Genomic DNA, 25,530 nt, shown 5'->3' with positions numbered 1-25,530 from the left:
TGTGCTTTTTGATGCCCTGCTTGCATCCTGTGTTTGGAGAAAATGCAGTGCCCTGGATGGTGTGAAGTGAAATGTAGAAGAAGGGGAGGTAGGAGAAACACAGAGCTCTGTCACTTCTGGGATTAAGACCTGATGCCATTATCACCTCCTGGCTCTGCAGCTTCATGTGGTAATTGCTAAAGACTGGGAGAAGCAAAAGAAAGCAGTTAAACCATCCAGAATTAACCAACAGGAAAAGCTCTTACCCTTCAGAGGTGCTGGAAAGCCTTGGCTGCTCCATGAGTTCAGCAGGATGATAGTCTGGGCAAGATGAGAGAGGAGAGGGCCTCCTGCTTTTATCCTGAGTTGCCCTGGTAAGGGGTATGAGCAAGGCTTACCTGTGCTTTTGTAACCCCCCATTTCCATGCTCTGGCATCAAAGATAATAAAGAAAATTATCTTCTTTTGGAAGAGAAATGAGGTGTTGGCAGCTTACACTCCTTACACTTTCAGGAGTGAAATTTCCATCTCCTGACCCAGCAGGAGCACAGCCATGTCCCAAGGCAGCTTTTCTTGCTCTCTGCATCCTAAAGAGGAGAGGCTGCCAGTAGTGTATAGCACTTATAAAAGCACTTGGACACTGGGGGAGTGTGTGGGAAGGACTTAACTGCAGCTTCCCAGTCCTTTTGCTTTTTCCATCACCAGTCCCACCCATTTCAAAGGTCAGACTAGCAGGGAACCAGAAAACCATCTAGTAGCAATTCCAGAGGGAATCCCTTCTACAGATGTCTTTCAGGGCAAAACTAGCATTCTCTAAGCAAGCTGTCTTCCCAGCTCCTGCCTTTCAGTAGGATGGTGGTACAAGAACCAAAATCTGCCATCCTGCATGGCCAGGAGATTCCAGAAAAAGGAAACAGACACCAGAGGTGAGGCACAGGAGGTGCTGAGCAGAGGCTTTGGCATCAGTGTGTGTGACAGATGAGGTGGATGGAGTCTCCAGAGGGAAAAGACCACGACTTACAGAGCAGAGGCAGTGAGTCATATGACTGTGATGAATTTTCCTTGGACCACTGCAGGAAGATCCATTTTCTATCTGGAGTATAGCACAAGTCATCACCTCAAGAGGTGGAAGTGCTGCAGTAGATGTCTCTCCCAGCCTTCTGTTCCAATAATAATGAGCAGACAGTCAGAAAAGGCACTTTTTTGCTCTCTTTGTGCTGGTGGAAACAAAAAATGGGCTTGTGTCAGAAATCCTGCTGAATATCCCACTTTCTGATAGGCCTTTGGAGAGGGTAATGTAAAAAAAACCCTATTTTTAAGTGAAATTCTTATTTGTTGTACATGATGATGTGCTTTTCTTGAGAGTCTGCAGTGGCTTTGCCCCCTCCCTGCGTGGAAGCCCTCTTGGAGCAGTGCCTGGTAGAAGTCAGGCTGGGTGCATGGGCCTGTGCCCAAAATAATTGCAGCTGTAGGTGATAGCCTGAGCTGTCCTGTGGGACACTGGTAGTGAATTAGAAATCAATAATGCTGGTTTTGAGCATTCCCAACCCCATCAATTCCATGGTTCAGCCAAGGGATTATTTTTGATTTTTAACATGGTGTCTCTGGAATGCAAAGTCCAGGCCCTGGTGGGGGGCAGAGGATGGGGGATGATATTTTCATTCCAAATGCTACTTAATATTCTTCAGGAACTCTTACATAGGTCAGGTTTTCATTAGTGTTTAAAGTAATTTCTTTTGGTGCACATGAACAAATATTTCTGGCAGTGTGGCTCAACTGAACCAGTAGCCCAGGGAGAAAACTGGCTTTGAACTGAAGAAGGGCAGGTCTGGAGTAGGTATTACAAAAAAATTCTTCCCTATGAGGGTGGGCAGGCCCTGGCACAGGGTGCCCAGAGAAGCTGTGGCTGTCCCTGGATCCCTGGAAGTGTCCAAGGCCAGGCTGGATGGGGCTTGGAGCAGCCTGGGACAGTGGAAGGTGTCCCTGCCATGGCAGGGGTGGAATGGGGTGGGCTTTAAGGTTCCTTCCAACCCAAACAGTCTGAGATTCTGGGACACAATGAGTTTAATCCATTCATGTACCTTCTGCTGAAAGTCTCATCTTCAGCAACTGATTTGGAAAGGGTTAAACAGAGGAAGGGAAAAGGGAACAGCTTCATTAGGATGGATATTCTAGCAGGGTTTATTAGAGCTTTGACCTACAGAACTTTCATAAGGGAAACAAATATTGCCTCTTCACTAATAATGAGTTTTGTCTGTTTGCTTCCATTTGTAGCAGGAGAGGCAGGGATGTGAATTGCTCTGGGTGTAGAAACCCTTGGTTATTACAGTGGCCAGTGTTACCCTGGGTATCACCATTCTGCCCAGGGATGCTTCTCAGCAAGAAATGTTGTGTGCAGACCTTCCAGCCCACACAGCTAACAGTCAGGGGAACACATGCTGTGTCTCCCTTGTAGAGCAGCAGTTCCTGTCCTCTCCCCCAGCATGTTTGCACTGAAGACACTCTGCTTTGCCTACAGCTGAGGAAATGGGCAGATATTGTTATTCAGGTTTTACAGCAGTTTGTGCTGGGGACAGGTTTCTTTGGCCTTTTTTTCCCCCCTGGTTCTTCTTTTCTTATGATTTTCCCTGCAAGCAGCTGCCCTGGCCTTTTTCCTCAACTTCCTATGGATGCTTCTGTGTACAGACATTTCCCCCTTCTGCTTGAGCAATCTTGTACTTTGAAACTAATTTGACAGAGATCTCCAGGATTAGTTCTAATGAACTCTTAGCTCAACCCTGCTTTCTAAGAGCTCCATCTCTGTAGACACTGGGGGTTCATCCCTCACCACTCCATGAGCTCCAAGCAGCTGAAACAAGCTGGTGAAACAGGCAAACTCCCAAAAACCCAGATGCTTTTTAGTGGACAAAAAAAAAAAAAATCAGCTTTGATAAAGTGTTGACTCTGTGCATGTGTTTTACTGTCTCTCCTTTTGTGGCTGGCTTCTGTGCTGTGAATTACAGTCTCCTTTCCCAGAGCTGCTTGTTTAGTTCCAGCAGAGCTGAACCCTTTTACTAGAAAGGGATGTCCTTCCATTTCTCTCCACTGCCAAGCTTTCCCTGCTTCTGTAAGTCCCTGAGCATCTCTCATGGTCTGTGCTCTGAGCCCCACCATTTCTGTGCCCTCTTTCTGGTCCTTTGGAGACTGGGCTGTGCATCCTTTTCATGCATCAGGTCTTGGCCACACTGGATCCATCCTGTGCACTTCACCTGTCTCCCTACCCTGAATGCTTCACTGGGATGAGCATTTCCAAGGTCTGACATCCTTCTGTCACCCCTTGTACAGTTAATGAGTTTGTTTACATCCCTGTCTTCAAAAGGTCAATGCAGCAACTGGGGACCATGGTCAGAACTTTTGTAGGCACAGACTTGGAGTGGTGATTGAAGTCAAATTAAAAAATATTAACTCAGTCAAGGAGACTTAATTGAAAATGGTAATGAGGAGCTCTGTGGTGTGATCCCATTGTGCTGGACTCGGTTCCACTGGGTGGTTTCAGGTGATACCAGGTTTAACTTGACACACAGCTGTGGGCTGAGGTACAGCTAAACTGGTCTACTCCAGTGGAGTTCCTGGAGTCCTAGTGCATCCCCAGTGCAGTACTAGGTGTAGGTTTAAATTAGATATTAGGAAACATTTCTTCACTGGCAGGGTGGTGAGATGCTGGCACAGCTGCCTAGGGCGGTGCTGGAGTCACCATCCATGGAGATGTTCAAAAGCAGTGTGGATGTGGCATTTGGGGACATGGCTTGGTGGTGAATTTGGTGGTGCTGGGTTAAGGACTCAGTGATCTTAAAGGTCTTTTCCAAATTAAAAAATTCCATGACTCTGTGATTCTGTTGCTGTCTGCTGTCTCTCCAGCCACTGTCCCCCTCCACTCTGGTGTGTAACACACGCCCCTCTCATTCCCCCACCTCTCGTGCACGAGATGATTCTAGTAGCACTCCTTGCCAAGCTCAATTTGTTAATGTTGGGGGATGTTGGAGAAGGATAAACAGTCTTAGCAAGCCAGGGAGGGATTCTGATGCTGTGTGAGGAGCAGGACTGGTGCTTCCCTCATTACTGTCCCTCTTTCTCCACACAGATCAACCCGCTCTCCTACGGAGGTGTGATCCAGACGTACAGACTGCCCACCTACAGCTGCTATCCCAGGGACTCCTGGGCATCTCTCTGCAAGAAACTCTTCCTTGGAGAGCTCATCTACCCTTGGAAACACAAAGGAGACAAGCAGAACTAAAGACAGTGGAGGAACTTAGAAACTTGACCTGAAAAAACATACTGACTCCTAAAGCTTTGGGACCAAAGGCTGCTCAGAGCCAGCAACTGCTCCATCCTTTAAATAGATTTTGGTAACATAGAAAGGGCTGATTTTTTAAAGGCAAGTATTTTTAAACATTATTTTTCAACTTTCTCTTCCCCTACACTGTGTTTGTATATTATGCTAATGATTTTTTTTGGAAGCAAAAGGTGAAATCCGTCAGTGCCTCATGAAACCAGTGCTCAGTGTCATGGAGGAAGCAGCTCCCAAATGATTTGATGATGAATTTTTCCCTCCACATCAGATCACAGGGCCACAGCAAAGCAGCCTCACAGGTGGTTTGCAGCCACAATGCTGTGGTGCCTTCAGGCAGAGCATGTTTTGGACCTTTTATGCTTCAGCCTTCAAGCCAAAAACCATGTGGAGAAACAGCTCGTGGAGTCCTACACTGAAAACTGAACAGCTGGGTGTCTGAGTTCATGGGATATTTATTAATTTCTTTTGAGGAGGGTTTGCACTCACCCTCACTGCAGCACCAGAGAAAGTGTTGAAAGAGCTAGGCTGAAGGCCCAGAAGCACAGACTGTTGTATCATGATTCTGTGATTTCTCTTAGGGCAGTTTTTTGCTTTGGATACATTTCCAAAGTGCATCAGTGCTTGGCTTTCCATGTCCTGGTCTCATTTTGATGTGTCTCCTATTCTCTCTCTTGGAAAGGGTGCCTGTGCACTGGAGGGTGATGTCCCACTGGACATGCTGTGGTTGTGTCAAATTTAAATACAGTCCTTACCCAAAATACACTTTCTCCAGCTCTGCTTGTTCCTCTGCCCCAGCTCAAACAAGGAATCAGTGTCACTGTACCCTGCTTTTTGCACTGGCAGGGGAGGACTGTGCTGGATCCTGCCCCTTTTCCTCTGACTGGCCAAGGAACCAAGGATGGAGGAGGAAGAGGAGAAGGTGCTGTGGCTGCAGTGGCCAGCCCTTCTCTGGATGGCTGCCTCTGTATTCCAGTGGGTGTTGGCAGGGCAAGGTGCTCTGGGGCTTGAGGAGCCTTCAGGCAGCACTCCCTACCCCAGCCCTGTGTCTCATCCATGTGCTGGCAGCTGCCACAGAAGAGAAGGGTTGTGCCCTCCTGCTTTAAGACATCCCTGGCCAGATACATTTTGGTTGTCTGGAGCTGCTAAAAGCCCCTCATGGTGCAGTCACTGCCTCTACAGGCATAGCCTGAGCAAGAGAAAAGGAAGCACTGCAGGCAGGTGCATGGTCCAGACATTCCTTAGCAGGCAAAGCTTCAAGGCCTTTGAGGTTTCTTAGGGACATGTGAGTACATGGGCACTACGTGATGTCCAGTCACCTTGAGCCAGGGCACACCACTGGGGAAAGGCAGTGTGGCAAACCCCCCTCACCAGCTGCCACTGCAGCTCTGGCTGGGACATCCCTGCCTGCAGAAACTGGAGAGTTTGTTCTCTGATGATCTGTGCTTAAAACTCCTGTGCAGTATCTTCTTGTCTTGGAATTATCACTGCCTGAGTAATTGTCTGCAGTCCAGGTGGGAATAACTGCAGGCTGTGATGCATTTAGTGGATGAATGGTCTAAATAACATTTTCATTTCAGCTGAAGTCAGAGTCATGAGCCCCATCCTCACCTGGCACTGAGCAGAGCAGGTTTACACCTTACCTCCCTCTCATCTTTCCCCTGGAGCTCCTAAATGATATCCCCTGGTTCCTCCCACACCTGCACAGTTCAGTTTGCTGACTGCTGTGAGAAACTTCGTTATTTTTGGTCTTGTGAAAATAATGTTTCTAATATCCTGCCTTTTAAAATCTTTCTGTGAGACCAGATAGTTCATGATCATCCTAATCCTGGTCCTTTGGGATCAAATGCCATGAAAGCCCTAGAGACAGCACACAGCCATGAAAACCAGCAGCTGTGACCTTCCTATTGGGAACCTGCCAGATGTATCAGATGTTCCAGTGTTGGGTTTGTTTACTAAAGGCTGATACTGACTCTGGGCTGGGGAAATACCAAACTGAGGAAAAGCTCCTCCTCAAACCTGAGATCCTGAGTCTTCTGCAGCAGAGAACCTTGAGCAGCCCAGCTGGGCAGTGGCAGCTCCTTGTGGGTGCAGTTCTCCTGTGTCACACAGAGCTGGTGCCTGAGCTGCCTCTCTGCTCCTCACACTGGGTGTTCTCCTTGCCTGTGATGGTATCTGAGCATCTGAGTTGCTTCTGCTGGATGTTTGCCACGTCTCTCCTCTTCCTTTCCAGTCCCTGCTGTGAAAGAGGCTTCCCCCACCCTTTTCCTACTCTGTGCAGAGACATTACAACAACGTAGCAGACATCCTGCTCAAGAACACTTGACCTTATGTCATCTCTCTAATTAGAAGTTAGGATCAGCCTCATCTTCCATGGCAGCACAGACTGACCCAGCGCTGGCATTTCCTCAGGGAAGAGGCTGCTGGTAAGGCCCTGTCTCTGATTTATCCTCAGATCCATATTATCCAGAGCAGCCCTTGGATGAGAAGTAGTTAAAAATTCCAGATCTCCCATTCCTACCACACACCCCTTATAGCAGGCAGCAAGCAGGCTTTGCCAGCCATCAGTCAGACTCTAATCTTACTGACCTTTTTAAATACTGCATTTCCTTATTATTATTTATCCCACCTTTTGGTTCCCAGTGCTTTATTCTTTACTTAGGCAAGGAGTTTGTGAAGGAAAATGTGAGTTGCTGCATGAAAAACTCTATCCTAGAGAGAAATTCTGCCTTGGAGAAATACTTTCTTCCCCTAACCGGGACAGCATGTGACAATGCTGAAAGGAAACCTCAGTAATTACACTGCACTGAAGGCTCTGGTTATGGGTTTGGGAGTTTTCCCTGATGCTGCAGCTGGACTGTGCCCTATTCAGGCCCACACAAAGACTCTTGCACAAATCATATGTTGATTTTCAGTAGTGTAAGGCAGGAAAATCTGCATTTCACCCTGCAGAGAATGAGCTGCTTTCCTTCTGCCCTGTGCTGCTTCTTCCTGCTGCTCCAACACCATCTTTTTGCTTAACTCTCACCCTCAGTGGTTTACCCTTTATGCTTAGACCTGCTGGTTACACCACCACAGGAAACTGGTGGAAGTTGTGATGGTCTGGTCCAGCCCCTGCTCACGCAGGGCCACCAAGGCTGGTTGCCCAGGACTGTGTCCAGATGGCTTTGGGATATCTCCAAGGATGGCAACACCTCCCAACACCTCCCTGGCCAACCTGTGCCAGTCCTTGGTCACCCCAGAGTGAAAAGGTGTTCCCTGCTCTCAGGCAGGGTTTGATGTGTTTCAGTTCCTGTCCCTTGTCCTTGTGTTGTGCAGAGCTTGGCAACACTGTAACTCGGGTTGGCTCAGTGAATGTGAACATTATTTCTGTTCTGTGTCATCTCTGCTCCTGTTCCCCCTCTTCAGGGACTGCTCAGTAGCCCCTTTGCCTTTTGGGGGCTCAAGCCTTGGTTAGGGGGATGCCTGTGCATTGATCCCTGACCTGCTCCTTGGTCCTTTTCCAGAGCAGAGAGCACTTTCTCTCCATCCACACTTCTGCCTGTGCTGAGCTCACAGTGGGAGCTCGGGGGGCTTGGGCAGTGTCCAGGTCTGCGGTGTCAGAGAACAGCCTGAGTGTGGTCACCTCCAAGGGTGAGTGTTCTGTGCACACACAGGGGATGGGTCTGGATCTCAGCTGATCCTCCACATGACAGGAGGCCACAGGGCTTCCCAGCAGGATCAGGAGCTTTTGGTGCAGGATAAACACGTTCAGAGCAATCCAAGCCCTGCGTGGGCAGCTGATCTGCCTTCCTGCATGAGAACAGAGTGCCCACCACCTTTGCCTCTGGCTCACCATTTTGCATTAGGAGTTGCTGGAAGAGTCTGTCACCTTTGGCTCCAGTCCTTAACCACGCCTGGGCCTCAAACCAAGAGTGCTCAGACTCTCCATTTACCATTTCAGCAAGCTAAATCTGAGCAGTGCTCCTGCACTGATGAGTGCTGCAGGTGACAGAACAGCCCCTGTGTTCCCAGGCAGATGTTGGGGCTGGGAGCAGTGGAGGTGTTTGGGGGAAGCTGCAGAAGCCAGGCCCAGCTTGGGGCAGGGATAGGCTGCAGCTCCTCTCCCATCCACTGTGTTTTTTAACATCTGGCACTGGGGAAGTTCGTGAGAACTTCACAGCTCTTGTAATCAATCCTCCTCACAGTGTTTAAGTAAAGTATTATAAAAGAGCACTGACTCATTGAGAGTTTCATTAAAAGTGTGTGAGTGTTTGTGAGTGAGGTTTGGCAAGGAAGTTAAAACCCACCGTGCATTTCTCCTTCCCTCACGTGAACCACCAGGCGTTTAGCAGGAGCAAAGTGCTCCCACAGCAGTGACACAGTGTTTGTTTTAAATGTCACCACTAACCCCAGCTGAAGGTGACTTCCTTCCCACTGCAGCCCTGATGTGAAACGCAGCCTGGTGATGTGAAACACAGACCAGTCCCTTGCACCAGTCCAGGAACAAGCTCAGGAACCACACTGGCTTCAGGCTCATCACAGCTCCAGTTCTGCAGGCAGGAGTGCTGGGCAGGTCAGCGACAATGCCAGCAGGACAGTGACAATGCCAGCAGGACAGTGACATTGCCAGCAGGACAGTGACATTGCCAGCAGGACAGTGACATTGCCAGCAGTGCCATTTGCAGCAGGGATGAGGGATGCTGCACATACCAGTGCTTGTGTGTGAGTTTAGGGATGGAGAGCTTTGTTCCACTGATAGGTTTTATTGGTTAATTCAATCTTTTAATCAGATCTTAAATGGATTTTGATTACATGAGAATAAAGATGTTGTGAGGAAAATCCAGCCCTTCCCTCTAGTTTGACTTGCTGCTGAGCATGGTGTGGCTGTCAGCAGCACAAAGACAGGGCAGGGCAGCTGCTGGAGGCTCAGCTGATCCAGGCAGGCTGTTCATCCCCATCCCAGGGCCTGGCTGGGCAGTTCCTCAGCCTCTGCTCTCACACACAGGGGTATTTCAGCACTTGTCCAGCTATAACTGCTCTGCCAAGGCTAAACCGCAGAGCTTGTGCAAGAAGGATCCAATGAATGCCACCTCAGGCCTGGGAGATGGTTGAGGTGATGCTCCTCCAGCTCTGGGTGTTCCTGTGATTCAGAGAGGGTTCTGAGCCTGCCCATGTGGTGTGTTCAGTGTGAGGGGGCAGAATGGGGGACAATCCTCTGCAGCACAGCAATCTGAGCAGGAGCTGCTGGGATTCCCAAGCTGGGCCTAGGAATGACAGGTCCTTCTGGCCACTCCTTCCCTCCTCACACCAGAGCAGTTTTTCCCTTGAATTCCTTTCCTTTCTCTTTTTCCCTCTCCCAGCTGTCACGGCTGTGACAAAGTCCCCACATTGCAGCAAGCCCCTGCCAAGGTCACCCCTCTTCCAGGATTGCCCCTCTGCCTCTCACCTCTTGCCACAATTCTCACCCATCTGGGCTCTGTTTGGTTTCCACCATCCCAACAAAGACAAGAGAAATCCCTTGAATGAGTGAGCCATAAACAGGGCTTTGGCTGGCCCTGTGCAGCAGCAGGATTGAAATCCACAAGCTGAGAAAAGAGAAGCAAAATAGAAGAGATTCCTGCCCATCCTCCTCCTGTCCACTTCTATTGCTTTGGATCCAGTGGACTGTTGGACAGAAATGAGGCTTTTCTCTTCTCCTGGGGAAAACAAACATCCACAGGTCTCCTCTTTCCCCTGCTCCACTCACCAGGCTGTGCCCTGGTGTGGATGTTTCTCCACAGGCTTTACCCTCCAAGCCCCTTTACCCTGGGAATGCAGTGGCCAGGAATGGCAGTGGCTGCAGGAGGACATCTGCTCTTTGGGTTTGCTTTAGCTGCTATTTCATTTTCCTCTGCCAAGGCTCTCCCTGTCCTTTGGCAGCAGCTGTGGGAGCTGGGAGAGGACACAGAGGGGCTGTGTTTGGCCCCTGCCAGTGGAGAAACCAAACAGAGCAGCTGAGGGTGAGGATCCCCTTGGCCCACAGGACACAAACCTCTCACCAGAACAGCCTTCCACAAAGGGATTCAAAGCTTGTGGCTCCACGGCAGCTCAGGAGCTCAAATCCTCAGGCTGTGGGAGAGGAGAGTGAGCCAGACTGAGACCACTGAGGAGGGGATAGGACCCCCCTCCCTGTGAGTGTGGAGGGAACGACTCTGGAACAAGTCCAGGGGAACCCCAGGGCTGGAGCCCCTCTGGAGCCAGGCTGGGAGAGCTGGGGGTGCTCACCTGGAGAGGAGAAGCTCCAGGGACACCTCAGAGCCCCTTCCAGGGCCAAAAGGGGCTCCAGGAGAGCTGGAGAAGGACGTGGGACAAGGGATGGTGTGGCAGCGGCCTCAGGGGAGACAAAGAGTTACATTGTCCCACCCCAAACCCCTTGTGAAGGGCGGCCCAGGTGTTCTGATTGGGTTTGAGTCCCTGGGGGGTTCTCCCTTGCTGTGTTTCTAATGGTTCCTGACCCTGAACTCCACCCTCAAAGGTGGGGACCCTTGAGAGCTCTGTCCCTCAAAATCCCCTGCGCTGCCTCTGTTCGGAGCTCTCTGATCTGGACCTGACTTTGTTCCCATGCTGAATAAATGGTTTCATGAACGGGAGCCCATCTCGTTGGTGTTTGATGCTGGTCCCCAGAATCCTGCTGCTTCCCTGGACAAGATCCTGAGGTTGCTGGCCGCAACAGGATGGAGGGACAGGACACAGGGAATGGCTTCCCAGTGCCAGAGGGCAGGGATGGATGGGATATTGGGAAGGAATTGTTCCCTGGCAGGGTGGGCAGGCCCTGGCACAGGGGGCACAGAGAAGCTGTGGCTGTCCCTGGATCCCTGGAAGTATCCAAGGCCAGGCTGGACGGGGCTTGGAGAAGCCTGGGATAGTGGAAGGTATTCCTGGAAATGGTAGAAGTTGGGACTGGGTGGTCTATGAGGTCCCCTTCAACACAAACCATTCTGTGATTCTATAAAAACATCACCCCTCAATCCATCCCCTCTCCCTCTCCATCCATGACTGACCCTGCCATGCTCTTTAGTCCTCCCCAGGGCTCTCTGGCATGAGCAGCCAGCAGGAGCTCCCCGAGGAGTTGGGGAGCCGCAGGATCTTTGCACGCTGAGGGGCACCTGTGGTGCTCACTGGGCTGGGGAACATGGATCACTGAAATGGGAAGCAGCCAGGCTGGGAACATGGATGGTGAAATGCCCAGTTCAGGAAAGATTAGCAGGATGCTTTGTTCAGCACAAGGATTTGTCAGCAATGATGGCAGGGAGAGGATCCTCCAGATCTTCCCATTGGGAATCCCCTGGGATTGGGTTGGGAGTGGTTCCTCAGCCATGTCAGGCCATTGCCAAGGGATTCCTCTGGAGTCCTGGGTACAGGCTCAGCCTGGCACCCACTGCCCCATCCCATTCCCTGGGGACATGCTGGGTGTCACTATGGCTGCCCCGTGCCCCACAAACCATGGGGTGCACACACCTCCCAGCCCAAGAACCCACTGCCCACCATTAAATGGATGCTCACCCATCTGGATACCCCCAAACTGTGGGTGCCCCTCTTGCTGGACGCCCACCCCGTATCTGGAGGAGGACACCTGTATGCCCTCCCTCCCTCGTACCCACCCGCCTGTACACCTCTCCCACCTGGATACCCCAAATCCTGGATGGCGCGTCTTCTTGCATGCCCCACACATCTGGATGCTGCCCATCTAAGTGCCCCTACCGTCCGGCTGCTCAGCTCACATCTGGATGCTCCCCCCTCCTGGATGACACCTGGGTGCCCCGCACACACGGATGTTCCCCAGTCCCGGTCTCCGGTCCCGGTTCCCCGATCCCGGTTCCCCGGTCCCGGGGGCCTCTCCCCCCGTCAGGTGCTCCCCCGCCCGACTCTGTATCCCATCATGCCCCGCGTCCCGCAAGGCACGCCGGGAGCTGTAGTCCGCGATCCCTCGGCCGGCCGCTGGCCCTGCCCCCTGAGCTCTGAGGGGCGCGTTGGGGCGGGGCGCCTCAGATTGACTTGTGAGTGAGCCTATAGAGGCGGCGGATTTATGGAGGAGGCAGGGCCAGCTATGATTGACGCACGCCTCAGCCTATGGAAGCGGCGAAGAACGTGGCCGAGGCGCCGCCTGAGCTCGGGCGGACACGGCGGGTCCGCGAGGCGGGGGCGGCCCGGCCCGGCTGAGGTGGGTGGCGGGACCGGAGCTGGGGCTGACCCGGCGCGGTGCCTGGGCCCGGCGGGGCGGGGCGGGCTCGGCGCCCGGTGGGGCGGCGGCGCTTTGTGCGAGTGGGAGGGCGGAGCGGGGCCGTGTCAGCGGCGGGGGCGCTGCGGGGCCGGGCCGGGCCTTTCCTCCGCCTTCGCCTCCTCCTCCTCCTCCTTCTCCTCCGCCGCAGGTCCCAGCGCGGCCCCGGCGGAAGATGCGCGGCCGGCGGTGAGCGGCAGCGGGGCAGAGGCCGCAGCCCGAGGCTGGCGGGCGGAGGAGGCGGGCCGGGCCGCCCCGCCGATGAGAGGCAGGATGGGCACCCAGGGCAGCCCGGTGAAGAGCTACGATTACCTGCTCAAGTTCCTGCTGGTGGGCGACAGCGACGTGGGGAAGGGGGAGATCCTGGAGAGCCTGCAGGACGGCGCCTCCGAGTCCCCCTACGCCTACAGCAACGGTAAGGGGGACTGGGGGGAGCCGGGCCGCGGGACCCCCATCGCTGTCACACCCCTGTCACTGTCACCGTCACCTCTCCTCGCCATGGCTGACACCCGCATCCCGCGGGGATCCCCGATGGCCGTACCCCAGCGCCGAGCTGGCGGGCAGGGAGGGGTTGTTTTGCTTTTTCCTTTGTTTTTTTTTTTTCATTAACTGGGAGCGCAGCGCGTGGCAGGCAGCTCAGAGGCCTCCTCAGCTCCTTGAAATGCCCCAAATCTGAGGGAGAATGTGGGCAGAGGGTCTGGTGTCTGATCTAATCCCTGGATGCGCAGGGGGACCCTTCCCAAGCGGTCCCGCTCGCAGGGCAGGGCTGTCCTGCCCGTCCCCGGCTGCCACAAGGACCGAGCCGTTCCCAGAGGAAGCAAGGGCTGTAACAAAAGAACTGGAGCCTGATTCCCAGCCCGGAGCCGCTCTGGCTCGGTGGCTGTACCGGGAGCGATCGGGTTGGCTGATCCACCTCCTGCCAGCGTCGAGGTTCCTAATGGAGCCCACGACAGACCTTTATAACTACGGTATCACAAGACCATAATTAAGAGCCAAGGAGTAGCGCTGTGCATTTCGTGCAGTTATAGTGTAGCATGGCCTGGCGGGGTGCGCATCCTGCTGTGGGTTTCAATCTGTCATCCTTCCACCTCCTCCGTGCATAATAACATCCCCAAGGACTCAGACCCTGCATCATCACTGCAGCCCAGGGCAGGAGCAGGTGGTGCCGAGTTTTGCCTGTATCAGGAACCCGAGGGAATCGGGAGCTCCTTGGTGCTCTGCACTGGCCAAATTCGGAGCTTTCAAAGCGGTGTGGTTCCGACCACACTCTGTCCTTGTAGCTACCACCAGCTCCCCAGGAGCTGATGCAAGTGCACACTTGCTCCACGGAGATTTACGGGGAGGTGGTGACTCAGAAGTGGAGCTGCCTGTGAAATGGGAGCAGCGCTTCAGGAAGGAGAAGGCTTTGGTATCGTTCATCTCCTCGGGTGTCTGGCTGGGCTGGTGTGGTTTGCCTTCGAGGAGGTGCTCTTTAGAGCTTCCCTGAAGAGAGTTTGTGTTTCTGGAGAAGCTACCTCGCCTGGGAGCTGTGGAGCTGCTCTGTGGGGTTGGTGTTTACAATGCAGAGTGTAACGGGGTGGCTGTTGTAAGTGAAGTGTTACAGTTGGAATTGTCTCCTGGTTGAAGTGGGTTTGAAGCAGACAGGGTAGGAATGAGGAGTGAGTTAAGTGGGGTCTTTGGTATAGGCATGAAACCTAAAGAGAAGGAATTTTGGTCATGGCTTTAGACCTTTTGTCTCAGAACTCACTGTTTTGTAGCAACTAAATACCAGTATCTTTTTGTTGGAAAAAGAAATCTCAGTGAATAATTTCAGAACCTTCCCTTGTCCTCTGTGGACAATTGAGCCCATTCCTAATTAGAGAATTAGGTCACATTCTGTTGTTTCACAGTAATATATGCTCCGATAGTCTCTGCTTCTGTTGATTCTGGGAAGCGACACACCTTTAGGATAATCAGCTGGAGTGGCTTTGGTATCCAAGTGAATTTGATCCTGCTGATGCTGCTGACAGCCTTGGCAGTGGAACTCCTTGTGTCTCTGGCACAGCTGGGACGTGCTGACAGGGCATGCTGCTCCCCTGCCCTGACAGATACCATCCCCTGAGAAAAGGCTCTTGGATTTTGGGAACAGCTTGAGCCTGGTATCCTCTTCAGCATGTACTTAATGCCATCCCAAAACAGCAATGCCAGAATGTTATGTGGAGATTCTGTTTGTAAATTACTTGTAAGCACGTTGTCCTCATCCTCATCCCCTCCCAGATCCCACATCCCAATTTTAAAAGGAATATTGTGTCATCAATCACTATTTTTCAGTCGGTGCAGAAAGCTCAACTTGCCCGTGCTGGTGTGTGCTTGGGGCTGCTCTTGTGGTGGGGACATCTCAAGTGGAGCTCAGGTCCCTGACCTTGGCAGGGAGAGGAGAGAACATTTGCCTTTTCTGTTTGATTGGGGTCTGCTGCTTTTGCTCTGTTGTGTGGAAACAGCTGTAAGCAGCCAGGTTTTGTGATGCAGTGTAGAATGGATCATCTTTCCAGCTTGGGAAAGGGCACACCCTTGGAAGTGAAGCTCTGTAAATGTAGCTCTGTATTTTAGCTGCTCTTACCCAGCCTATTAGCAACGGGATTGAGGGATTCCTCTCTACTCTGTGGGCATCTGAGTGTTGGATCAGCACACAACTGAGAGATGAAAAGCCTTTTTCGTGTTGGCTGTTAGGTGCTGTAAGCAGCTTCTGCCTGCCCGTGTCCAGTACCTGAGTTTTGGATGCAGTGGGTGCTGTGTCTGTCATACAGCACCATAGGTGCTTCTGTCCATCCTTTTTCAGGATCCCTGAGCACAAGTGTCACTTCTCAGCACAGCCTTGGAGCTTGGCACCTCATCCTAAATTGGGCACATCTTAAATTAGCCCCTGCAGTTTTTAAATCGCTGACAAAATAAACCTGCTCTGTGGGAGCAGAGGAGGTTGTTACTCCTTGTGCAGGAGGACATGTGAGCCATGTCCTGACCATTGCTGCACCAAGCTGAGAGGGCACTGAGTATGGAACTTTTAGTGACATAAAAGAGGCATTTTCAGGAGGAATTTGAGGTCCAGTTGTCACTTGTGTGTTCCTTACTAGATTTATGCTTGAGCTATGGAGTGTATCAGTCTCTGGGAGCATCAGCCAAGCACATTCCCTGTGAAGAACAGGGAGTGTTATTTTTGTCCTGTGGCTGGATATCATAACTGGTTTGGACTTAGCTTTTGCTTTTTCTTGGCCATCCACAGAACACCCTGAATTAAGCCTTCCTACTCTTGTTTAGACAGGGAGAACATTGATGCTTCTTGAGCTTCCAGTGTTGTCCTTCCCAGCTCTCACCCTCCCTTTCCCATATCTGTAGTTGTGGTGATAGGATGCTCTTAGAGCCTCTCTGCTGCTCTGGACAGCTGGAGGATCTCACCTGGGAACCAAAAATCTTCCATTTTCCCTGAATGCCCTCTGTCAGCACTGCCTGAATTCCTTGCTGCCTTTGCTGGCAGACTTTTCTCCTTCTCCCCACGTGCAGGAAGGGGCTGCTCTGGCCGCTGTGCCATGAGCCGTGGGGTCACACCAGACTCAAGTGAAATTGTGCTTTACTAGTGGATATGAGTCTGTTCAGTCTTTAAACAACTCACTTGGGGTCTGTCCTTATCCATCCCCAGCTACTGAAGCAAGACAGAAATGTCTGTGGTTTGGGACACGAGATGTGGTGGAGCTGCATGTGGAAGTAGAGGTGGTGTGCATGCCGTGCACTAGGGGCACAAGGCTGCTCCTCACCTGAGGGACCCGTGGCTTTGTCACCACTGTGTCACACATCCACTCTGGAATAGCTGGTTATTCTTGTGCTGAAATGATCTCACCCAGCTGGTTTGTTGGCTTGCTGGAGCAGCCAGCCCTGAGCTGAGCCCTGGCTGAGTCAGGGCAGCGCTCAGCAGGCACAAGGGCTCGTGCTGCCGTATGAGACAGTGCTGCTGCCCCAGGAACAGGGCCAGGGCTGGGCTCACCACGCAGACATGAGGGTGATGTGTTCCCTCCTCACATGATAGAGGGCTTTTTCTGCGGCTGCCTTCCCCCTCACCTGCTGCTGTTCCCACAGGAAAGCAGAAATGTGTGTTAGGGAGAGAGTAGAGCGTGTTTTGGAGCAGATGGCTTTGACTGGAAAGGGGGTGGATTTTTATTTTTATTTTCCCTGTCCTCAGCTTGTATTAAGAAAGTGATGAGGATGCAGCCAATGTCCTCACTCTGATCTTGCAGTAAGCACACAAAAGCTGAAATGAGAGCCCTGCCCTACACAGAGTTGGTGCTGACACCAGCCCTAATGCACTGAGCCCCAGCTTTCAACCCTGTCCCTTGGACAGATTTTAGTACCTTTATTCAAGCACCATCCTTAGGTGCTCTGTATCTTACTGCTGTCCAAACCCAAGGCAGTGTCAGGGAAAAGGCACCTGAAGTGCTCAATGCAAAAGCTGCTGACAGGTTTTATGGTTCAGGTGAAAGCTGGATCTTTCCCAAGAGCTCTTCCCCTATAGCAGAAGAGCAGGAATTCAGCTCCTGGGCAGCAGCAGCAGTAGCAAGCCCACCATGGGGCTCCATGGCAGGAGTAAGGGCAGGAGCAGTGCAGCTTCCTGCCCTTTCCCTGGCCAGGAGGAACAGGAGAGGCAGCTGAAGACACTGCCCAGCCCTCAGAGGTGGTCAGTCCCCTCCAGCTGCCATTGTTTGCCTGGGGACTGCTAATTTGCAGATTGCTTATTTGAGTGAGCCACAGCTTTGGATGCCTTTTCCCTCTGGTTGTTTCTGTGCAGCTGTCTGAATCTGGAGATCCCTAAGATGTCTCTTCAAAGTCTTCCTTTACAGCTGTTCCTCTCCCAGAATGTCCTGTGACCCCTCAGGCACCAGTGTGCAACCAGAAACTCCCCTACCAGGAGATAACTGGTCCCACTGCCCCCTGTGCAGGCAGGGAGTGAAGAGACACTTTGTGTCATCTCTTTGCTGCCATGGAGGGCATGTGAAGGGATGTTTCCCAATGCTTCTGCTCCTTTGCCTGCTGAGGTTCCAAGACTGACCATGATCTGATCCACAGCTTCCATGGTGCTGCTGTGTTTAGCTGGAGGTCCTGCTGCACCAGTTCACTTTTCACAGCTTTAAAAAGTGTGTAGCTGAGTAGTTCTGCTCTGAACTTGAACTCGTGTAAGCACAGGACCTCTCTTGATACTGCCTCACCCTCCTGTGCAGACAAGAATTGTTGGGTGACCCTGTGTGCAGTAAAACCTCAGACAGGGCCGGCACTGATGTAATGGCACCTTCTGGGTACAGACATGAGAGCTCCAGGTGTTGAGCCCAGGTTTCAGATGGCAGCTGAGTGCTCATCCTGGTGCTGCTGCACTGTCAGGGCTCTTCTCTGGCATCAGCAGGGAGGGAAGCCTTGGTTCTGGTGCTGCTTTGCTGCCTCTTCCTCCTCACCTGGCCCAGTCCCACCCGGCATGTCCTGCTGTGCCAGAGCAGCGCTGTCCCTGTCGATGGTAGACACGAGCTGGTTGGGCTGGCCCACTGCTTCTGCACACCACTGGAAACTGCTCTTTCTTTTCTGGCAGGACTGTATTCTTTGGAATAATATTTGGAATAATGTTTCAGTTTGAGGCTTTAGCACTCTAATGCAAGGAGGATTGAGCCAAAGTGTTCCAACTGCAGCCCAGCCATCACGTTCCTGTAGTGGCTGCACAACTGATGTGCAGGAAATGTTTGAGCTGGACTGTGCTGGTCGTGCTGCTGGAAACCTCTTTGGATGGCTTGCAGAGTGCAGAGTGGTTGTTGAAGCAATTCCTGCTGTCTGCCAGCACTTGCATCAGTGTCCTTCAGGGATGTTCACTTCCCTGTCATCAGAGATGCAAAGCTGATCTCATCAGAGCAGGCAACTCAGAAACAGCTCCAGCATCTCTTATTTCTCCATTGTTTACTACATAACCTTTGTGTGAAAAATAGTTCCAAAGATACAGTGCTGAACCTTCAGCTCTGCTTGCTGTGGGACTAACCAGGTGCAGTTTAAACTTAAATCCCAAAACAAAGCCAACAAACAAAAAAAATCCCCATCAAGCCAAAACCCAGCCCCCAAAGCGAGTGCCTGGCAGGTTTGGTGTCTCTCTGTGGTCAGCATCAGGGTGCACAACAGCGTAGTTTGTTATGTGCGCAGAACTTTTGAGGAGGGTTGTGTTTTTGTTGGGTTGTATAAAGCTGGGGACTCTGCAAAGTTCTGGATTGCACTGCAGAGTTCTCACCATCTCTAATCCCTCCATAAAAGCTGTGCTTTTATGGCTGTTAACGTGTTCCAGAGCCCTGAGTGCACAAAGGTGATGCAAGCCGAGCAGTACAAAGCTGAAATGGGTGGAATGTTCTTCTAATAACTGGGATTAAAAGTTTCTCTGTGTTTTTCATTTGTAAAAAGCAGGCAGGTTTTGCTCTCTCCAAATTCCACACCAACATTGTCCACAGCTCTCCTGGTGTGGGGATTTTTCGTTGGTTCACTATTTAAGCTGCATAGGAAAGACCATAGAAATCAGTCTCCTCCTCCTCCTCAGGTTTTGTTTCCAGCTGTTCCCTGGCATGTTTTCCTCTGCAGCCTCACTCTCTTGAACAGCAGAGCATCTTTCCATTGCACTTGAGAATAGCTACACTCTAAGCTGAGCCTTTGAGCTGTAGTTTTATAACCTCACTGGTTAAAGTCTGGTTTTCTTTCCCTCTGCCCCTTGCTGTCCCCTGGCACTCCAGCTCGAGCTCTACAGGAGTGTTATGTCATATCAATTCCTGTGTGATTGCAGTCACTGGAGGAGGAAGGAAGCTCCAATGTGAAAACCTTCAGCTTTGTTTTGCTAAAGGCCTTGCTGTAAAGTGAGACTCACCTGAAAGAAAATTACCCTGTGGCACAGAGGGTGATGGCTCAAGGCAAGAAACCTCCATCAAAGAGTCTGTTTGCTTCTGTAAAAGTTGTAGTAAATAGTAAGGTTGCAACATAGCTAGAGATTGTTTGTTCCTCAGAGATTGTTTGTTCCTGTAGAGCTTCTATTTGCAGAAAGTATTTTTACATAGCCACAGCTTTTTAGATTTTCTTCCTCTTTTCTACTTCATCTTTGTTTTATTTCCATCAGCCCATTCAAGATATTGTTAGATCATCTGAAAACTTTGACACCTGTTCTCCTATAGATATAACACCTGAAATTGTTAATGTCCTGTATGTTCTGTGTGGTATTGGGAATTGAATTAGAACAAAAGTCCTTGTGCAATTCAAACATAATATTTGCTGCTTAAACCATCAGTGGTTAAGGAGGAGACAGGCAGAAAAGCTGTACTTAAATGGCAGTTTAACAAGGGTTCTGAGCATCTTTGGAGTAAGCTTTTAAATAAAATGCAGAGTTTAAAAAAAAATTTTTTTTAGAGATTTTTACTTGTTTCCAGCCCAGCTGCTGAGTTCCTGGGCCCATTTCGGTGTTTTCCTGTACCATTTGCCTCTGTGCAGGTGATTGCCCCTGCTCTCTGCTCAGTCCTGGACACAGAAATTACCCTGCCTTGTTTCCTTTGGTACCAGCTGTAACAGCACCTGTAACAGGCCCATGGTTCTGGAGTGGAGGCTGAGAAGACTGGAGACAGAACTAAATGAAAAAAAACCCCAACCAAGCAATGAACAAAGGAAACACAACAACTCACCCCCTCACCCCCTTTTTTTCCCATTGTTTATTTAATCTTAAATCCTCTCATCTAAAGAGTTGCTATTTTTCTTACACTGTCAAACTGCCAGAGTAACTTGGTAAAATCTGTCCAGGAAACTGCAGGCCTGTGCTGGAGATGAAACTCTGCAGGTTGGTTCTTACCTGAGGGCCTTACCTGTGTTGTTCACCCTGCTAGAAAATGTGTTTTCTGTGGAACACCTCTTTGGGTTGAGACACACTTGTGTTCTTGTTGGGCTCATCTGTATTAAAAGACTGAAATCCAATACTTCTATTTTAAAAATGTTGAATGCTGACTTTTCCCTGGTGGCAGCAAAAGTGCTTCAGGGAGACTGCCAGGGTAGCTGGAGTGAGATCTTTATCCTGTAGGACAGGAGAGGACCTGAGAGGCTCTAATTTGGGCTTTGAAAAGCTGGTTTCAGGCTGGTGAGGGCTGCTGTGAAGCAGCAGAGTTTGTACAGGTGTGTAGTGAGGTGCTTGCTGTGCCAACAGGGCAAGTCCATCCTTCAAGGACAAGGAGGGAGAACTGAGCCCTCACAGCCATGCACTGTGAGTCAGGTCCCTGGAGATTTGTTGTTGTTGGAAACAGCACATGGAAAGGTGAAACCAGTGTTAGCAGCCATCCTGGTGCTTCCAGCATGGAGCAGCCCTTTCCTGCCATAGGGCTTGGTTGGTGCAAGGAGACCAGACTTGGGAGCCAGAGAAGTTCCTGGGAAGTGGAATCTCTGTAGCTGTTCCAAGAACTCTGCAAGGGTCTGCTTAAGCTGTCTACCCCCAGCTGAAGAGTTGCAGCTCTCTTTGGGTGTGGAGTGTTGGTCTGGAGATGCTGTTTAATTGCTGGCAAAATCTGGAGATTCCAGCTGGGGTGTGGATGGGGACCCCAGGGGTCAGAACTAGCTTCTGCAGGATCCCTCAGCATGCACCATGATGCTGCAGAGCAGCATCTCCCTGCACGGTGTCCACAGAAATGTAACTGTGGAGGGATAGGATATTTGGAGTATTTTGGACAAATGCTTGGATTTTTTGAGTGCTGGGGATTTTTTTTGTCTCCCAGCATATCTTGATGTTTGTACGGTCATCCAGCAACAATGCAGACTGTTATGGTGCCCTCTGATTTCCCTCACAGGCTGCCTTTGTTTCTGTGTGCAGCTGTGTAGTTTTTATGGAGATCTGAACTGCAAGGCATGAAGAAACTCTTTTGTTTGTTGTCGCTTCTGTGCATAAAATCATTCTTGATTTTCTTCTAAAGCACAAATCCACTTCACATCCCTGATTCTGGACTGACTTTGGACTGTTTCTGGGATTTCCCGGGTGTCTGCTGAAATTGTTGGAGCTTTAGGAACAGATTTGCTCCTGGCTTCAAATGCCGTTTTTTGATGCAATTGTCCCCCTTAAGTGCTCCCAGAACAGAGTTTCTCTGTGTGAGGACCATATAGCTGCTGAAATGCTGCTGGGCTTGGAGCAGGCAGTGGACAAGTGAAATCTGCAAATCTGGGCTTCTTAAAGGTCTCCAGTGTTTTCCTTTGGCTGGTTACAAAAGCAGTTATTTGCCAGAGATCCCCACCTACAAACCCTCTCAGCTGGAGGTGAAGATGCCTGGGACCTGATGTGAGCAGCCTTCCTGTGGAAGGCTTCCAGGCTAAATGGAAATCCCTCTCAGCTGAAATGAGGCATCTATGAATGGAAGATGGAGTATGTTTTTCAGGAGAAAATCTACAAATCTGGGTAACTAGAGATAATTGAAAAGCATTTGTTCTCTCTCTGTTTAGTGTGTGCTTGGCAGCTCGATGGATTTCTCTCAGAACTGCCAAGCGCCGCAGAAGCTCCCCGGGGCTGGCAGAGCTGTGGAGCCCTGGGCTCTGCATGGGGCTCCCCTCCTGCCCAAAGCAGCTCCTGCTGATGTGCTGCACACCGAAATGATGGGGAGCTGATGTTGCCTCCTGGGCAGCAGCAGCGAGGCTGGATTGTGTGTGAGCTGCCAGGAGCGGGGGGCAGGAGTGGTGCTGTTCTCCTGCACGCCCAGTGGTGACCAAGACTTCTTGATCCTGTTCCCAAAGCTCAGCTACAGTGCAGGACAGGATCACAGAGGTAAAATCACTGACCTCCAGTCCCAGCTCTGCAGGCAGGAACTGGGCTGTTTTGCAGTGAGGCTGTTGGGGAACTTCTATCATCCTGCTCAAAACAGTAGTGATACACTGTGAGGTAAACTGTGACACTGAAAGGTACATACCTGGGATGAATCCACCTGTGTTTGGGATGACCCCTGTTGTTGTTGATGATAATTTGTTTCTCTCTCTAAAGAGTAGGTAATTGAACACATGACTCAAAGGGATGAGCTCATGTGTTGTTTGGAAGGGATTTTTCCCGTGGCTCACAGCTCTGAGCTGACTAGTTAAATTGCTGTTGTTAATGTGCTGCTGTACCCACTTTTTAAGGTTGGGTGACTTCATCAGTTGTTATTTGAATAGCTTGAATTCTCTTTTTTCATCTGTTATGTTGATGCCCTCATACCACATTTTTTTCTGAACAACTTAGTATTACTTACAGATGGCAGAGACAGTAACAACTCCTCTAAGTGCATAGTAGGAACTGGGGTGAAAGATAATGCACCTGTAGTATCTTCTTACAGATGTTTCTGCCTGTTTTTAAAGCACTCATGAAATGAGAGGATCCCAGACCTGTATCTGTGGGTGCATGCAGCCACAGCAGCTGCCTTCTGCCTGGGAGTGGGTTTGGTGTTGGATGAATACATTTGGTTAAACCTGTTTGCTCTGATCATACTTTCAGCAGCTCCTGGCCACCTGTGATTGCCATGCCTGTCTGCCTTGTTTGACTAGAGGTGAAGCAACAAGTCTTCTCTGGCAGCTTTTGCCCACAAACAACCAATTCTGATAGGTGAATTCTGCCCTTTTACTCACAGGCTGGTGAGGGATTGTAAAAAAACTCAGAACAACAAAACCCCAAAATAAGGCATTTTAAACCACATTTACAATAAGGCATTTTAAACCACATTTACAATGTGTCCTGCCTTTTGTATTCTTCTCTTGGAGCAGCATGGTCACTGGCCTCAGTGGCTGTAGGTGATATTTCATGACCATCACCACTATAAGCAGTTCAGAAAGGTACAGGATGTGGGGTGTGGTGAGAGGGAGCAGTGAACGTGGTGTTAGGGGTGTAGTCACTGCTGTCTTGTTGAGTATGGCTCTGCCAGAAAATGAGTCCCAGGAGGTTGGTGTCCACTCAGTGAGGGAGAGCCTGTGGAGAAGCTGGTAAGTTTGCATGGCCCTGGCTGTGTGGCAGGAATGTGCTGTGGAGCTGCTCTGGAGTAGCTCTAGCTCTGGGCCTCACCTTGTGGAATGCTCCCAGTTGACCCCCAAAGTTGGCCACAGGAGAGGCTCTGCTGGAAACTGTGGGTAACATCCTGTGGCTGGGGGGCTGCCTCACCCTGAAATAACCTCACCTCAGGGTGTCAGTTCAGGGCTGCTCCAAGTTCCTCTGCCAGTGCTGTCCAGATCCTTGCTGTGAGCCCCGTGTGTGAGTGTGGTTTGATTGTGAAAGTGGTCTGGGGGATTTGCCTTGGTTTTGGGCTGAGGTTTTTGTATGCTGAGGACTGGGAGTGACGTTTTTATTCCATAGCTGATCTGCCAGCAGACCTGGAGCTATTGTGCTCAGCTTTTGGTCTGGGTTTTTGTGACCTCCCAGCACTTCTCCTTTCTCCTTTATTCTTGGGCTTGTTGAGGAGAGGATTTAGCTGCATGTTGCTGCTTCTGCCTTTTCTTCATACTCGGCAGGTGTGGGTGTGTCTGGCCACTGGCTGCGCTCCCCCCACACTGGTATCAGCTTTCAGGAGGATCTGGGCAGCCCCAGGTGGTGCCTGCACACACAGGGGCAAGGGTTGCTATGCCCCAGCCACATCAGTCATGACTTGGAAAGGCATGGATTATCTTGGGAAAGGACTGGTAACATCCTGAAAAGGTCTGGTAACATCTGTGACACCCAGGGAATTGGTAGAATAAACAATTCACCTTTGAACATTGCTTGGGTATTGCTGGCATTTAGGATAAATGAATTTCTGCACTAGTGGCCTTAGGCTGGACTTAGCAGAGCACAGAAGGGCTCCAGTTCCAGCACAGGCAGAGGGGCAGTCTCTGCACTGTGTGCAGCATAGATTGTTTTTTCCTTTTTTAATCCAGCAGGAAGGTTGGCACCGGCCCTTTGGAGGGAGAGACTTTTCAGCTGCTCGTGTCTTGCATACACACCAGTAAGATGACAGCTAGTTTATGTGACAGGAAACATGCTGGTGTGTCCCCAAAGGTGTGCCAGGGGACTGTGGCAGGGGGAGCCCGAGTGACACCCAGCCAGGCTCTGCTAGCCCTGCAGAGGGCTCAGAGGAGGGGACACCCTGCCTGGACCCCTCACAGAGGACCTGGCCAGAAGGGACAGGGCTCTCATGCATAGTTTATCTTCTCACAAAAAATCACAATTGCTGTGGTGTTGTTTGCATCCACGGCGTTGTCTAAACTGTTGATAAGGTTTAAAACTAATTTTACCCATATCTGCTTAGTCACAGCTCCTGGAGTCCTTGCTTGCTGAGAGGCTTCACCACAAATTCATCCTTAATGTTTTCCTTTTGCAAACACACTATAAGGGATTTGCAGTCCATTGACCCACTCTAAAGCGTTCCTAGGTGCTTATCTACCTTTGTGACAGTGAGAACATGCATTTAAGCCCAGCTGCACACTGGGTGATTGTGGCTTTGATCCTTCCCTGTGTAGTAAGGAAGGATTGTCACAACGAGTTACAAATTCCTGGCTGGATACTCTCGGTATTGGCCTGTTTTATAATCATGGCATGTCTTTGAACCTGTCAGCTCCTTGCTCTCAGAGCTCTGCATCCCTTTCTCCCAAAGCTCCTCTCTGGTGCCACGCAGCACAACAGCTCTTCACAGCTGGTTACTCAAGTTCACTGTAAAATCTCAGCAAGTTAAATATTTGATGTGTATTCTCTGTGTTTTCATTCCAACCCTGTGCTCTCCCTTCTTCCCAGCAGCCAGTGGTCAGTGTGGCACTAAACCTAAAAACCTTTAGGGTGACCTTTTAAGAGCCCAAGACTTTCCGGAGACCTTCTGCACTCGACAGACGTGTGAACAAACAGAGGAGGCTGGGGGTGTCTGGGGGAAAATCCAGCATTTTCAGTTAGATATTTGTGGTGTGGTGGCTTCAGCTTCACTAATGACAATCACAAATCAAAGTCCATCACC

General features: G+C 50.7%; 2 protein-coding genes across 3 annotated transcripts in view; both read left to right on the top strand.

Moving 5' to 3' along the window:
• PIGQ (phosphatidylinositol glycan anchor biosynthesis class Q) overlaps window positions 1–8,517 on the top strand; it is a 38,363-nt gene extending 29,846 nt beyond the window's left edge. For both annotated transcript variants that reach the window (XM_015642887.2, XM_015642886.2), the window contains one exon: window positions 4,099–8,517. In XM_015642887.2, coding sequence (XP_015498373.1) covers window positions 4,099–4,251 — 153 coding nt within the window. In that variant the 3' untranslated portion in view covers window positions 4,252–8,517. The remainder of the gene's footprint in view (window positions 1–4,098) is intronic.
• A 4,120-nt stretch (window positions 8,518–12,637) lies between these two features.
• Window positions 12,638–25,530, top strand: part of RAB40C (RAB40C, member RAS oncogene family) — a 36,162-nt gene continuing 23,269 nt past the window's right edge. The window contains exon 1 of the mRNA XM_015643250.3: window positions 12,638–12,959. Within this exon, the coding sequence (XP_015498736.1) occupies window positions 12,806–12,959 (154 nt within the window). The 5' untranslated portion in view covers window positions 12,638–12,805. The remainder of the gene's footprint in view (window positions 12,960–25,530) is intronic.

Source organism: Parus major, chromosome 14 (genome assembly GCF_001522545.3).
Source record: "Parus major isolate Abel chromosome 14, Parus_major1.1, whole genome shotgun sequence".
Taxonomy (NCBI): Eukaryota; Metazoa; Chordata; class Aves; order Passeriformes; family Paridae; genus Parus; species Parus major.
Note: the sequence above shows the minus strand (reverse complement) of the source record. Positions and strands in the feature narration are given on the sequence as shown.